The sequence below is a fragment of the Cynocephalus volans genome, chromosome 16, assembly GCF_027409185.1.
Source record: "Cynocephalus volans isolate mCynVol1 chromosome 16, mCynVol1.pri, whole genome shotgun sequence".
Lineage (NCBI taxonomy): Eukaryota > Metazoa > Chordata > Mammalia > Dermoptera > Cynocephalidae > Cynocephalus > Cynocephalus volans.
The window spans coordinates 63,543,557-63,559,544 of record NC_084475.1 but is presented as its reverse complement, the minus strand read 5'-3'; the positions used below and the strand labels follow the sequence as shown (position 1 = coordinate 63,559,544).

General features: G+C 39.8%; 1 protein-coding gene across 1 annotated transcript; it reads left to right on the top strand.

Annotated features, from left to right (window-relative positions):
- The first annotated feature begins 14,912 nt into the window (after positions 1-14,912).
- On the top strand, positions 14,913-15,500 carry LOC134364949 (interferon omega-1-like). The gene has a single exon (XM_063081163.1). It carries the CDS (start codon positions 14,913-14,915, stop codon positions 15,498-15,500), a length of 588 nt encoding a protein of 195 aa, XP_062937233.1.
- The last annotated feature ends 488 nt before the right edge of the window (positions 15,501-15,988 follow it).

Below are 15,988 nucleotides of genomic sequence, written 5' to 3'. Positions count from 1 at the left end.
TAGTGCATTACGGTTTCATTCCTAATACAAGACTTCAAATATTAGCAAATGAAAGAATATTCTCACAGTCACTGTGCATAACAATCTTGACACCTCTTCTTAGACAGCAAAAGAGACAATTCCCATAAAAGTTATGGAATGCGAAATAACAATATCATTGTTACCTGGGAGCCAGTGAGGTTTATTTATTCAAATCTCTCAATTTTGGTTAATAATTTGAAAGGCATTTCTGTAATTGGCACCATTTTTTCATCAAGGCATTTCACCAGGACTGTATGTGAACTGCTGAGGTGGGGGGCGGGTCGCTGCACTGCACAAGGGTCTCCTGCATCTTTTCTTCGGTCTACACTCTCAACACTTGCACTTGCTGCTCTCACACTTGGTGTTGACCAGGGCATCAGTGAAACTTGAGTGTAGCTCATTCTCTGCAGTCTTCACCTCTCCTCCAGAGGGGAGGATGGACAAATTTGGGAGATGGGCAAGGCTTGGCTTCCCAGCCTGTATCTGTTGCAACTATCCAGGGGGATAGAACCAGCAGGACATGTGTGTACAGGGAGAGAGAGATGGGGGTAGGGGAGATTGCGGGGATTCATCCTAATGAATTGACTCACATAATTGTATAATCTTGGCAAATCCAAAATAGGGAAAAGTGCAGTTCAAGTCCAAAGGTGATCTGCTGGCAGAATTACCTCTTCTTCTAGGGAGGTCAATCTTTTCCTTTAAGGCCTTCAACTGATTGGCGAATCACACATGTTATGGAGAGTACTGTTTTTTCTCAATGTCTACTGCTTCAATGTTAATCGAATCCAAAATATAGCTTACAAAACCATGTAATGTTTAATCAAATATCTGAGTACCATAGCCTAGCGAACTTGACGCATAAATTAACCATGATAATGCCCCTCTCTAATTGATATCCTAAGCACTTTTTAGTTATTATTTCTTTTCTATTCTTTGATGTCTATATATGATTTATATATTATATGTAATTTTCCTACAATTTTTGTTTCTCGCACCCTGAAATCAGGCTTTAATCCATCACCTTGCCAGGAAAGTCTCTATACCCATGCTGTGTTTCATAGGAAGATGTTAGAATTTGTGTGTATTAAACAACAACCACCATTACTTTTGTACTTTGGCTCTTTCTCATGAGCGTACAATGTTACTTCAGGATTCCTCTTCCCTTTTAAAAATCTAATCCTCCCATCAATTCTCCATTCCATCAAGATTTTATTATCTGTGGTGTGAAATGAGATTTTGCATTGATTGTGTCTTTATTATGAACTAATCATCCTAGAAAAATTTATTGAAAACATTATCTACCATATTAACATCAAATATATCTTTTATCCTAAATCTAGTTATGAGAGATAATGTAATTTCAAGAACTATATGCTTTAAAAATCTGGTTACCTGATTTCTCACTGTCACACTGTTTTTAGTATTATTATTGTAATCTCAGTTCATTTTCTAGTGGAGATAGACATGCCAAGAATTCTTCTTCTGTTCTTTTACATTATTATGGAAAAATTCTTATTTAAATTTATATTTCATCTGGAATGTAGAGCATCCACTTCATGAAAATCATAGGCTCTTGGGTACGCACAAATAACCAACCTGCAATTAATATACTAGTCTGAGACAATTCTTCCATAAGATGGAAGAGGAAAACTTAATCCAGAAATTTCTTTCCCAAATTTCTAAAATAAAGAATAGGTGAAAACCAGCAAAATGCAATAGTATGCACCGATAAATGGCAGTCAAGGGAGCAAAATGTCTCTTCAACTTTGGAATCGAAGCACGTTTTAAAACAGCAGAATTCTAAGATGTGAAACTTTTTAATTGCCTGTAATATGCAATATAGGACTCTGCACTGGATCTTCCTTCTGCCAGCAGCTATACATGATCCTGGGAAGTTCACTTAACTTCTTTGAGCCTTATATTTTCTTAAATAAAAGTAGGGTGCAAACATTTCCAGAGTTGTTTTGAGTGTTAAATAAACCAAAACATTTTAAAATACTTAATGAGTACTCGAATTTCCCACACCATGAATGCTTAAAATATGGTTATTTTCTTATTTTGTGTGTGTATATATATACATGTGTGTATATCAGAATAGTGAATTCTCTCACCCCTCTCTCAGTAACTAATTGCAAAAACATGACAGTCTAAAATACTGAATTCTGTGAGTCCTTTGGGAGAAGATTTAAAAACAGTCACCCTTTACATGGCTGACTATTATACTCAGTTAGGAAATGACAACATGATAAATATCTTCAAGACAAGTTATTCTCTTGAACTGAGGTGAAATATCTACATCTGCATATTCATATATAGTATTAATTTGCTGGTTCTGATACCTGGCACATATCCCCCTTCCCTCCTGTTTTTCAGTATCCCATTCTTCAGTCCCATACACAATAGTTTCCTTCTTCTTTCTCTAGAAATTTCCAGTGTGCTCATCTTGTTCACTCCTCCTCAAGCTGCACCGTCTATTCATACAAGCTGTTTTCTCTACCCATGTGGGTTTTGGGCATCGGTTTCCCCTTAAGAGTACAAACCTACAAATTAAATGCAAAAGTTAAGTGAAAGGTATACGTTTTTTTTAGAAACTCTTTTCTAAAAGTCTTTTCTTCTTTTCCTATGATGAATATTTTAGATGTGGAAATGCCCCTGTAGTAGAATCAATTGTGTCCCCTCAAAACTCACTGAAGCTTGAATGTGTCTCCCAAGTTTTATGTCTTAAAAACTTAGCCCCCACTGTGACTGTTAACAAGATGGGAAACCCTATTATGATAACTGAATGGTGGAGCTTTGAAGAGGTGATTGGATTGTAGGACCATGCAATAGTAAATGGATTAAAATGGTGGTCAAGGGCTTGGTTCTGAGGGTTTTAAAAGAAGAGACTCTCTCTGATCTGTTCTCTCTCTGCTCTCTCTGCTTTCACTATCTTGCAATGTGAGATCCCTGGGTCACTGTCACCACCACCAGATGGACTTTGAACTTCTCAGCCTCAGAAACTGTATGCAATAAATTTCATTTTCTTGATAAATTGCTCAGTTCCAGGTACTTCTTCATAAGCAACATAAACAGACTAACACAGCCCCTGTTACAATGATGTAACTGACGGTAGCCGTACAAAAAGGAAAGAGAAAGCAAGACCCATTTTACTGTAGGTGCTAGTAAAGTATTTACAGAAGAAGATCGTCTACTACTGGCCAAGATGGACCAAGGCAGACACCACGTCTGTGGAGAGCAGGCTTCTTTCTGTTTGTGCAGAAGTCTGTCTCCTTCCACCGGCTTTTTCCTCAGAGCTAAAAAGAGGCTCTTTCCTGGTAAGAACTGACCCCAGTACTTGAATAAACCTGTGTCTGTAGCTTTTGTTTTTTAGAGGGAAATGAGACTCTCTGCTTCAAGCACGACATATCTTCTTTGGGCAGTGGGCACCTATGTGGAGAGAAAAAGGGTCAGAATGTGTCCCTTGCCATGCAGAGCCTCCTGACTGGTCACCCCCTGTACTTACTTTAGGACACATGGAGGAGAGACAGCCTGCCTACCTGGGTGTGGACTGCGAGGAAAATCAGGAAAAATCTCCTGTTTAATGGTACATCAACTCTTTCTTAACAGTATGTTGTCAGTTTTACAAATTCACTCCTACTATCAGATCATGTTCCTTAACTTTATAATCAGGAGGAAAATCTCACTATCACTTTGAATAATGAAGGAGCTGGCATCAGTTCCACCTTGACTTAGTAGCAGAGAAAGCAAAGACAGAAGAAAAGGAATTTCAGAGAATACAATCCTGACTACCAGCTGACACCTGTGGACTGTCTGTCAGGGTAGAATTGAGAAGTAGTAACATAATGTGAGCAACATTGTAACTGAAGAAGTTAATTAGGAAGTGTGTGAATTGCTCAGGTGTGAATTGCTCAGGTAGCAGGGAGAGGTTTCAGATGGGATCTCTCAAATCTCTGCCTCAGGTTAGAGACCCACCCTTTAGATGTCTCCTCTCCTATTGATGGGATCCAGGGGTCTTATATGTGAAACAATTTTCGTCCCTTCCTTTCCTTTCCTTCCCTTCTCCAACACTTGTCGGGGAACCAGTTTAGGAGCAGAGCTACCCGGACATATTAATAAAATAAATCTGGCTGTCTTTGTGACTGCTTAATATCTCTCAAATATGATCCCTTCCATTCTTTGGTTGCTGCTTTTTTTTTTCTTTTTACAATGTATCTTTCTATCTTATTTTCAGGATGCAAAACTTCTATGCAAACGCTCCATACTGTCACCTTGCCCTGGCAATCTCTGTGGCCATATCTTGTTTCATATCCCGTAGTTACTGATTTTTTACACACTGTATTCAAAAGTACTGAAGAACTGAAGAACAGGGCTGGAGGGACCAGGACAGGGGGTGGGAAGCGAGGGGTGAGCGCTGAGCGGCCCGCCCCACCCACGTCCCTAGGCGGAGCCAGACTCTACTCCCCACCCCGCCCCCAAGGCGCATCAAGTCCCCCTGAGAAGGGGTCAGGATAAGCAGGGAGCAGCAGTGCCCTGGGGCTGATGGAGAGGTGTTAATGAATCACCGCACAGGGCCAGCTGAAGATAGCCAAGATATTCGAGCCTCAGGAGCAGGATTGTGAACGCAGCTACATTTGGACCCCTCCTGCCTGCTGATTGCTGATACCCACCCATGTCCAGCCTGGCACAGAAACATAGTAAACAGAGGGAGCCCTGCCCACACATCTACATCTGATGAGTTGGCAAAGAATCCAGGAGCTCATCTGTGCCTCTGTTTAGGCACTTCCATGTTCTGATTCCACAGGAGGAGACTGCACCAGACTTGACTCTCATTTCCTCAAAAAAAACAAAGCACACATCATGACACATGAAGAAGTTGAAAGAGCCAGCATCTGCAGATGTTGAAGCAAAACAATGCCTCAATTGGAACAGTGGCGAGTCGTCAGGAGATAGAACAACAGGACAGGACAGCACTGAGTCAACTGTTTGTATAACTCTGATCAGAAGGAGAGAGGATTGAAGTGGAAGCTGATGGTGCAGAGTTCTCCCACCAGGACCAGGCCGACCACAGTGTTCCCAGCATGGGTGAGACATACCACAGGATATAGGAAGGGTTCAGTGTTATTCCGGTACCTGCTGCATCTTCTGTTTTCTGCCTAGGAACCAACAAGTCATCACAGGGCAGGGAAAATTATTCATGGGTGAAGGAAATGGTTAATGGACTTCTGCGGTCAGCACCCAAGGATATTTTCACTTGGTGAACTCGCAAACGAGTTAACCAAGAAATGTCAAGGATTGCAAACAATCCTTGACAATGCTTGAAGTCGTGAGAACACTTTCTTGGGATGTTCTCAGGAGAGGCAATGTAGATAACCAAGTGCTTGAGAAGGGAGGTAATGGTCTTCTGCTCTTGAGAAAAGTATAACAGAATTTATGCATTAATGCTTATCTTGCATGCACTAGCTTGCAAAATGTGATAAAAGCTGTAACAGTGGCTGGGTCGGTGCTACTCCCCTGAGACAACAGTAGCCCCCCACTCTTCACCTGCATCTCGTCTGCTGTGTCTTCCTTTGTGTCTCCGATCATTTTAATCAACATCTGGCGCCAAAACGTGGGGCACGAAAGGTAAGACATGGGAACGGACGGGACTGAGGAGGTTTTAAAGGATGGTGAAGAGTTACGCCATCTCTTCGGGAAATTTAGAGTCGGGGCATAATGGGGAATTCCCCGTCAGTGTTAAGTAATTATATGGCAGTATTGAAATCATTGTTGATTGCTTCAGGATTAAAAATTAAAGAGAAGGTTTTACTTTCATTATTTAAAAAGATACAAAAACATTGCTATTGGTTTACTCCAGACAATAAGAACCAATTTGATTTAAAAATTTGGAGACAGGTCGGTAGAGTTTTACGGAGAGCTCATCAGGCTGGAGAAGTTACATCGGCAGAGAAATGGGCAGCTTTTAACATGTTGGTTTTAGCCTTGCAACCTTTTCAATCTGATTCAGATGATAGTGGTCAGCATTCCCAATCTGATTCAGTAAAGCCACAAAAGAAAATTTTTTCTCCACATATATATGAGACTCCTCCTGAGCCTTCTGCCCCTCCCATGCCCAATTCGGAGTCTGATGATCATTCTGATTTTTCTGATGATGAGACTGAGATTCTAAAACCTGAATTTGAAAAGAAATGTCTTATTCAATCTAAATCATACCCACCATTAGCTAAGACCCCTGACGATCCAAAATTGGATGTTTTGGACGATCTTATTGAAAAACTGGAGGCTTGCTTACAGGATGTACAAGCTTTCCCTGTTGTACAGCAGAAATCAATTCCTCTGTCTGCTTCTGCCTCTGGCATTCCACATCGTATTTTTAAATTTCCAACTTCGCCTCAAATGACAAAGGTTATGTTAGATGCTGATTCAGGGGCTCCCCAAAAGACTCTTCCTGACATGCCTCCTAATGGATTTTTTAATTTTCCCATTTTAAGACAGGAAATGCCTCCTAATGAAGAATTTCCTAATAGATTTTTTCAAGTGCAATATGATCCTATCAGTTTTCAATATTTAAAGATACTTAAGCAGGCTGTTAGTACTTATGGTATTACCTCCCCTTATGTTACTGGACTTTTAATGTCTTTTGCTGAGGACAATTTACTTATCCCAAAAGAATGGAAAATGCTTGCTCCTACAACTTTGGAATCTCAATACATACAGTTTAAATCATGGTGGCGAGATAAAACAGAAAGGGTGTCTCGCCTAAACGCTTATCAGCGTAATGGGGGGCCTGATGTGGAACAACTTACAGGTACTGGTGCCTGGGCTGATCTTCAACAGCAATGTCAAACGAACCCTGCTGCCCTTGCCCAATTAAAGGCAATTTGACTTACAGCTTGGCAGCAGATTCAAGACTCGGGACAATCCCCCCAAACTTTTGTTAAGATAATGCAAGGTCCTAATGAACCCTATACTGATTTTTTGGCCCGGCTTCATGTTGCTGTCAAAAGAGCATTAGTAATGAGCAAGCTCGGAGATTTTACAGGTTCAATTTCTGGATTTGAAGTTTATCATCCATAATATGGATGATATTTTAATTGCTATGTCTCCAACTTTTTCTTGCCCAGAATTGTTACAGATTATTCGTGCCACACTTCAGGATTTTGGTCTTTTAATTGCGGAGGATAAGAGTCAATCACAGCCTCCTTTTTCTTATTTCGGACAAAAGATTACTGAACAAATCATTATTCCCCAAGAGGTACAAATTCAAAGAGATTCATTGCAGACTTTAAGTGATTTTCAGAAGTTATTGGGAGCTATAAATTGGCTTTGCCCTTCATTGGGTATCCCAACATATGCCTTGCATCATTTATTTTCAACACTAAAGGGTGATCCAACCTTAAATAGCCCTCAAGTGTTATCCCAAGAAGAGGAATCTGAGTTACAAATTGCACAGAATTACTGACTATACAAATTTACAAATTGTGATTTTTCATACACCTCATTCACCCACTGGTGTGTTACTACAACAAGATAATATTATAGAATGGCTTTTTCTTCTGCATAAAACTACTAAATCATTGGAAACATATATAGATAAAATTTGTTTTGATTACTAAAGGACAGCTCTGTTGCCGTCAGTTAACTAGTCAAGATCCTTGTATTATTGTACTGCCTTTGTCTCACAAAGAGATACAATGCTTGTATACTTTGAATGTACGGTGGCAATTGACTGTTAGTGAATTTTTAGGAAGTTTTACATCTCATTATCCTTCTCATAAGATGATTCAATTTCTGCAGAGAACGTCTTGGATCCTTCCTCATTGTGTTACATTTTCTCCTATGTCTAAAGCAAAAACTTATTTCACAGATGGTAACAATTTTGGCCTGGCAGGATATATGGACACAGTAAACCATAAAGTCCTTCAAAGTCCTTATACTTCAGTTCAGAAAGCTGAATTATACGCTATATATTTACTTTTAATTGGTGTAGGAGATATTCCTTTAAATATTCTTTCAGATTCCCAATATGCTGTCCAAGTGGTACAAACTATAGAAACTGTTACTGTTCCTTCTGATTCTAATGAATTACATGCTTTATTTTGCTTACTGCAGCAAGTTATTCGCTCCCGTTCCTCACCTCTTTTTGTTATGCACATTCGCGCTCATACCAATTTGCCTGAACCGTTGAGTAAAGGTAATGCATTAATCGATACTCTTGTAGGTTCTGTTTTGCAGGCCACTGAGGCTCATTCCCATTTTCATTGTAATGCTCACTCTTTACATCATGATTATCATATTTCATGGACTCAAGCCCATGCGATAGTACAACAATGCCCCATATGTCAAAAATTAGATGCAGTTCCTTTATCGGCCAGGGCCAACGACCACGGGAATGCTCCTTTACAGTTATGGCAAATGGATGTTACTATTGTTCCTGAATTTGGTAAATTGAAACATGTTCATGTTTCTGTGGATGCTTTTTCAGGTTTTATGTGGGCAACACTGCTGGCATCTGAGCGTGCTGATGCAGTTATTTCTCATCTCTTGGAGGCCTTTGCTGTCATGGGAATTCCTATACGGTTAAAAATGGACAATGCCCCTTCATATTTACCTAAGAAATGTCAGTTATTTTTCCAGGCTTATAATATTAAACATTTAACTGGTATCCCTTATAATAGCACAGGTAAAGCTGTTGTTGAACGGCATAATAGAACACTTAAATCTTTATTATGGAAACAAAAAGGGGGAGATTATATGGAACCCCCAAGACGATGAATAGCCCAAGCTCTATTTAGTCATAATTTTTTGAATAGAAATGCAGAAAATTCAACACCAGCTGAAAGACAATGGGCACATGTATCTAGTGAACCACTACAACAACCTATATATTATTATGATACACTAAAATCCCTTTGGCTTCCTGTGGTAGTTAACCATTGGGGCAGAGGTTATGCTTATATCTCCACAGATACTGAATGCTTTTGGATACCAGATAAGAGGATTAAGCTGAGAAATGGCTCAAAAGAGAAAGAAGGAAATGGAAGAGGTTTGGAAAGGCATAGCAGATCTACAGATTGACTCAAATAGCTAGAAAATGTTTCACTATCCACTACCAAGCACTTAAATGGCGACTATACCAACTTGGGGACAAATAAAGAAATTGACTCAAGAAGCAAATAAGATCACTGAACAACATGGTCATGGGGGTAATGCATCGGCAATGTTTTTGGCCATGATGGCTTTGGTGTCCACTCACGTTGATTTTATCACTGCAGATAATCATACTTATTGGGCTTATATTCCACATCCTCCCATTAATTGGGCCATTTCTTAATATGATGCCCCATTGTTAGTATATGCTAATGACTCTAGATGGATGCCTGGACCATATTCCCAGCGAGGACCTTTAAAGCCTGAAGAGGAAGGGACTAATGTCACAAATTATACAGTGGGATTGGGAGGACCTCTTATTTGTATTGGACATGGTGATCATTGTCTTAAAATTGCACCCCAGGCATGGTTAACTGTTACAAGAAATACTTCAAGTAAGGAACAGTTATGATGACTGTATTCGTTAAGTGCCTATAGTTTCCACAATTCTTTATTTGATCCAAACGCTTCTGTATCCCATATTCCTCCCTGTCAAACACTTATTCTGAATCACTTGCCCCAATGGGCTCCCTGGATTACTTGTAAGGGAGAAACGGCCCGAGTACTGGTTAATACTTCCTATGGAAATGTCATTGATTGGAGTACTATTGGCTCCGCTCGGACCAAAGGCCACACTTCAGATCTAAAGTGGAATAAACATAATCATACTATAACTACTACAGGAAATGAGTCTATTGCATGGCACGGTGGAGGATTTGCACCTCCATTTCCTCATTTACCATATTATCCATTACAAAAAGATTTGTGGAAACTTCCTGCATCTTTATATCCTTTACACACATGAATTGGAGGTATGACTAATTCCTCATCAAACTATTCCTTAAACTTTACTGTAAACAGTTTTATATATGTTCACAGTTGTGTACAATTACCTTATTTAATGATGATTGGACAAATTAATTGGAACCAAACCACTGGTGAGATAAAATGTTTAGGTATTGCTCATTATATACTTGTTTAATTCATACCATGAACATAAATTTTTCTAAAGATAGTTTACATATCTTGAAGGCAAGAATTGGCATTTGGTTACCAATAAAACTTAATCGACTGTGGCAGGACTCCCCTGCTGCTGGTTTCTTACAATATGTAGCTGAGTCTTTGCTAAAATGTTAAACTGCAAATGGCAAAAACAAAAAGGGGAAGATAAAGGTAATGGTTAATGGACTTCTGTGGTCAGCACCCAAGGACGTGTTCACTTGGCGAACTCGCAAACGAGTTAACCAAGAAATGTCAAGGATTGCAAACAATCCTTGACAATGCTTGAAGTTGTGAGAACACTTTCTTGGGATGTTCCCATGAGACGCAATATAGATAACCAAGTGCTTGAGAAGGGAGGTAATGGCCTTCTGCTCTTGAGAAAAGTATAACAGAATTTATGCATCAATGCTTATGTTGCATGCATTAGCTTGCTAAATGAAATAAAAGCTGTAACAGCGGCTGGGTCGGTACTATTTGCCTGAGAGAGCAGTAGCCCCCCGCTCTTCACCTGCATCTCATCTGCTGTGTCTTCCTTCACATCTCTGATCATTTTAATCGACACATGGGGCCAGTGCAACGCAAGGAATCTCTAAAATTCTTGTTATGTTGTAGCCTCCTTTATAAACAAGTATGTAAACAAGACTTGAACAAAAGTATCCCAGGCAGGTATTGAATACATTCAGCAACAAGTGAGGCAGACCTTCCTGGCAGTACAGATACTAGTAATGCGCATACTGGAAGATCACAATTTCTAATGGCAGCTAACACTTTCATGACAATGCATTTATTTAATTTTGTTAATTGAAAAGAAGACACTGGTAAATCAATTATTTTTCTTTTCTTTCCAATTGGTGTATTCTGCACTGAGTAGGCATATTTAGAATTAGGAACACTCCCTAAGGATTAGGGGCCAAAAACCAAACATCAGATGTATATACATGACAAACGTGAATTGTGGTATAATGGAGGTAGCTAAAGGGCTGTCACATAGCAGCCCATGATAATTAATCATGAAGCTGGTAATGATGGAAGCTTTAAAAAAAATCCAAGGGACAAACAGATAAAAAAAACTCATTTCTTGTCTGGCAAAAAAATCTCCAGTGAAGGGATTATCATGAGCTCCAGTTGCTGTGGTCCCACAGAAAGCAAGCTAACATCCTGCACTGATGGCCCTAGAGCACCCTCTCAACTCCCCAACAGCCATGGAGGCTGCTGGACAGCAAGTAGCGCAGGAGCATAAGGGCCTTTGCCACATTCGGACAGTTAGTGGGCAACCTGGGGCCAGAGGAAAAGGTTCCATATTACTCCCTGTCTGTGTGCGCCGCAAGTGTTTGTGCACACAGGTAGGCAAGCCAATATCTCAACAACGACAGGGTTTTTATTTCAGACTTTGGTAAATGTTTGCAGCAACAAAATGACATCTTCTAAAGTTAAAAAACATAGACAATATAGAGGAGAAGATGTGGGAAATCGAATCTGTTTTGATGCGAACAATACACCACCATAAATAATCAAAGACAATCACACTAAGCAATGTGGCTGCTTTTAGAATCAAAGACAGACTCTCCTCAGTAATTATCCCTTTAAAAGCATTCACTATTTACTTACAGAAAGTGCATAATATTCTTCCATCCTGGCCATGTAAAAGATCTTGTGGCACTGATAACCCAACCATCAGATGGAAGGATAAAGAGAAAACAATTTTTACTGGGTTCTGTCACCAGGCAACACAAAGTCCAGTCCTGGCTAGAGGTGAGAACTGATTTGTCATTCTTAGGAATAATGAGAATAGCAGGGGTCCTGAAGAGAGTCTGCCTTGGAATAAATGAGGATCCGAAGGAGGTAAGTTGGGATCCACACAGCTAGGTTGTCATCAGTATGGAAATTATTAGAAGTTTTTTATTTACTCAAAAACTCAAGTCAATAAAAAATAGTTTTCCATGGGTCTGCAGTTGATGAGTGAATAGTTTGTTTTAATACATTTCGTTGAAGAAATCACTCATTCAATTTTTGACATGTTTTTCAATTGGCAGGAAAATCTACTCCCTTTTAGCTATTTAAAAGGCATTTTGTCTACTTTTACTTAGAACTTAAATCTCAGTTCAGTACACTCATACCGCACCCCCGTTGCTGTACAAAACAATAGACAACAACCCTTTGGCATCTGAAATGGAACTCAAATCCTTTGTCATCTCACCTCCCTGTTCTACTGACTTCCTGACTTTCCTTAGTTCATAAATCCCATGTCCATGTCTATCTTTAACTTCTCTTATGGGACCTTCCAGATAAGCCATTACCTCAACTCTCCATCGGGCTTTGACACTGGGTCATTCCTCTATTCTTCCACATTTGTAGTTTTCTCCAGACTATTGTATAAATGAGTGTAATGCAAATAAGGTTATTGAGAGGAAAGAGTTAATATTTCCAAAGATCTTAAAAACAGTGATTGGTCTATTGTTTAACATGCAATAAATTCTGATGTTATCATCTTTTAATATTAATCATCATTATTATTAACCAGATTAAGAGCAGATTTCTATGGAATCATCTAAAATTCCCTTTGTTTTCATTCTCGGGTTCTCAGAACAGTCTTTTCCTTTCCTGAGTAGATTTACTAATTAGGTAGTGTGCTCAGACTAGCCTAATATCCTTCATCGTGCAGGAGAGGGTAGTATTCTAGCAGCAGGATTCTGGTTCCCAGAATTGAATTGGTTGCTGTGGCTCCTCACTTCTCTCTTCAGAGCTGATGACATCTTGATTAAATGAAAGAAAAGTCAGGTGGCAGGTCCTGCAAAGCTGAGGGAGTTCATGGGCCCAGGACCTGCTCTTCTTTGAGGTTCTGGCAGAAGCAGCCATTTTCGTGCCTCTGTGCACTTCACCATTGACCTTCAGTCTCGCTCTGCCATGGCTCCGAGTCCCCACTGTTGTTTCATTGAAGTTTGCTAACTTACACTTTGCAATTATGTCAGCAGAAAGTCACTTTTCTCCTTTCACTTTCATGACATCAGGCTTAGTTTTGTTTTCTTTTTGCCCACAAACAACTGTCGAGTTTTCCTTTCTAGGAAAGTTGAAATAAGAAACAAAATATCTGAAGGCATGAAAATTATTGAGAAGAACAGTGCAGTCCCCTTGCCTTTCTTTTACTTCTCTTTATTTGTCTTATTTCATCATGAATTACAACATAATGCAAGAACAGTAAGACAAACCTTGCCCTACAAACTGCTCCATGAAAAGAAGATATGAAAATTTTAAATGAAAAACATAGAAGCAATTAAAGAAGGCTATCTTTCCATAATATGATAGCCCAGCACTTATTGACCTGCCTTTTTGGACTGAGACAGAGTCAGAGGAACAAAGAGCCTGAATGGAATCACACTGACAAAGAACAAGTGAAGGACACTAGTTTCTGTAATATAAGCTCCTAATAAAAGACCATGTTATCACTGAATTTCCTGTTCCCACATCAAAACTTTGAGGGTAACAAGTGTTCAATAGTTTAAGTGAAAGAGTTGATCAATGGCAACTGTACCTGGCAAAATAAATATTATTTTACTAGGTAAAAATGATTGTAATCAGATAAACCCTCCACCTACATAAACAAAACAACCTTTTCCTATCAGCATCTGAGGGCTGTTGGCACTATTGACTCCTGGGTACACAGGTCAGGAGAGGAGGAGGCCACCGCTGAGAACTTGGGTCATTGACACAAACACTCTAGGGGTGAGGGCAAGGATCCTGGGGGATTTATTACCTTGACAGCAAAGAAGAAAACCCCTCCTCAGTAAAGGATATCTAAAGTCATCAAATGTGTTGAGCCTGCCCTCAGGGAGTGAGTGTGGAAGAGTTTGGGTTGAAGACACTTTGCAACTCTAGAGGAGAAGGCATCACTAGATGGGCTAAATCCCTTGTGAGTGAGGTGGTGCTGAGGAAATAACATCATCTCGAAATTAGAATTCCCACACCCATAATCACCAAAAAAGAGCCAGGATTCCAGCTAGGGGTATTGGCACAGCCTAAGGAACAATCTGGACCTCCCACAAAAAAATGCTGGAAGGCAACCGTGCTGCCTATGCTAATCCTGAAGCATAACCATATGGACCTGTCAATATGTATTTTTGATAAGAAAAGCAGCAATAGAGAAACTCATTCCCTAATAATCATCAGACTCTTCCATGAATAAAACAGCTAACAAAACCCCGCTCTCTGTTTTAAAGCAATTATTTGCCACACATGGTCTGGAAAATTTCTAAACAAATAAAGAAACTCATAGGGCTGAGAGGGTGTGAATCCTGTGTAAAGTATGGAAGGTGCATAAGTCATCCATGATCAGCACTAAAAATTTGTTCCCCTAGCAGAGAAGAGTGATATTTATATATGAAAACAAAAAATATGTATGTGTGTTTATGAGAATTTACATACCTACATAAACCATGGTATTTAGGACAACAAAGTTTCTCAATTAATTGATAAGTAACTATTTGGATTGGCACGTCGGAAGTTGACTGACAACATTCTACTGCTATAAGAGTTTGGGTTAATGACACGTTCTTAGGTGATAGAGAGAATACACAAGTGAAAACAAAAAAGGGAAGTAAAAGTGGAGAGAAATGTTCAGAAAATGAAAACTCTTGTGTTCCCTATTTAAAAGCCGTGCATAGAGAGAATGTCTTCAGAGGACTTACAGTCCGTCCACGGTCCCCCCAGCCTCAGCTCAGCCAGGCCAGCAGCATCCTCAGCCTCCCATGGCCCTCCTGCTCCCTCTACTGACGGCCTTGCTGGTGGGCAGCTATGGCCCTGCTGGATCTCTGGGCTGTGACCTGCCTCAGAACTCTGTCCTGCTTAGCAGGAAGACCTTTGTGCTTCTGGCCCAAATGAGGAGAATCTCCCCTTTCTCGTGTCTGAAGGACAGAATTGACTTCAGATTCCCTGAGGAGGTGGTGGATGGCAGCCAGTTCCAGAAGGCCCAGGCCATGTCTGTGCTCCACGAGATGCTGCAGCAGATCTTCAGCCTCTTCCACACAGAGCGCTCCTCTGCTGCCTGGAACCCGACCCTCCTGGACGAGCTCCGTGCTGGACTTCATAGGCAGCTGGAAGACCTGGAGACCTGCCGGGTGCAAGCGATGGGAGAAGAAGAATCTGCTCGTGTAACTGAGGGTCCAATACTGGCCTTGAAGAGGTACTTCCAGAAAATCCGTGTCTACCTAGAAGAGAAGAAATACAGTGACTGTGCCTGGGAGGTTGTCAGAGTGGAAATCACGAGATCCTTCTCTTCATCAACAAACTTGCAAGAAAGGTTAAGAAGAAATGCTCAAGACCTGCAGTCATCTTGAGAGGATTCTCACTGTCTGATCTGCCATTATCACACTTGCACATGTGTCTTTGCTCATTTCAAAAGGCTATATCCTCTTTAGTGACTAAATTATTGGATTAATTCAGGAAATATCTTGTTAATAGTATTAAACAAGTGTATGTTAAAAATATTCATCTCTAGGCTTCATTTCCTAAAAAATTACTGTCCTGATGTTATTTATTTATCTATTTATTTATTTATCTTTATTCTTTTGTATCTTTGGTATTTATAATATTTGACATTTTACATGTGGTAACATGTTCATCTCTATATTGTATTAAAATTTATGACATGTTCACTTTCCATGTTATTAAATTTGCTCATCACTTTATTAAATTTTTATTAAAGAAACTTGTTTATTCTGAAAACATAATCCACACCCTCATTTTGTAAAGCAAATTGAAGAAAGGTTAAAAAATGTATTTACTCTTTCATTCAATGCACATTGTATGTGTAAATTGAGTATGT

Bases quoted from the DNA above. Each gene is read 5' to 3' on its own strand.
- LOC134364949 (XM_063081163.1), top strand. From the start codon at position 14,913: ATGGCCCTCCTGCTCCCTCTACTGACGGCCTTGCTGGTGGGCAGCTAT.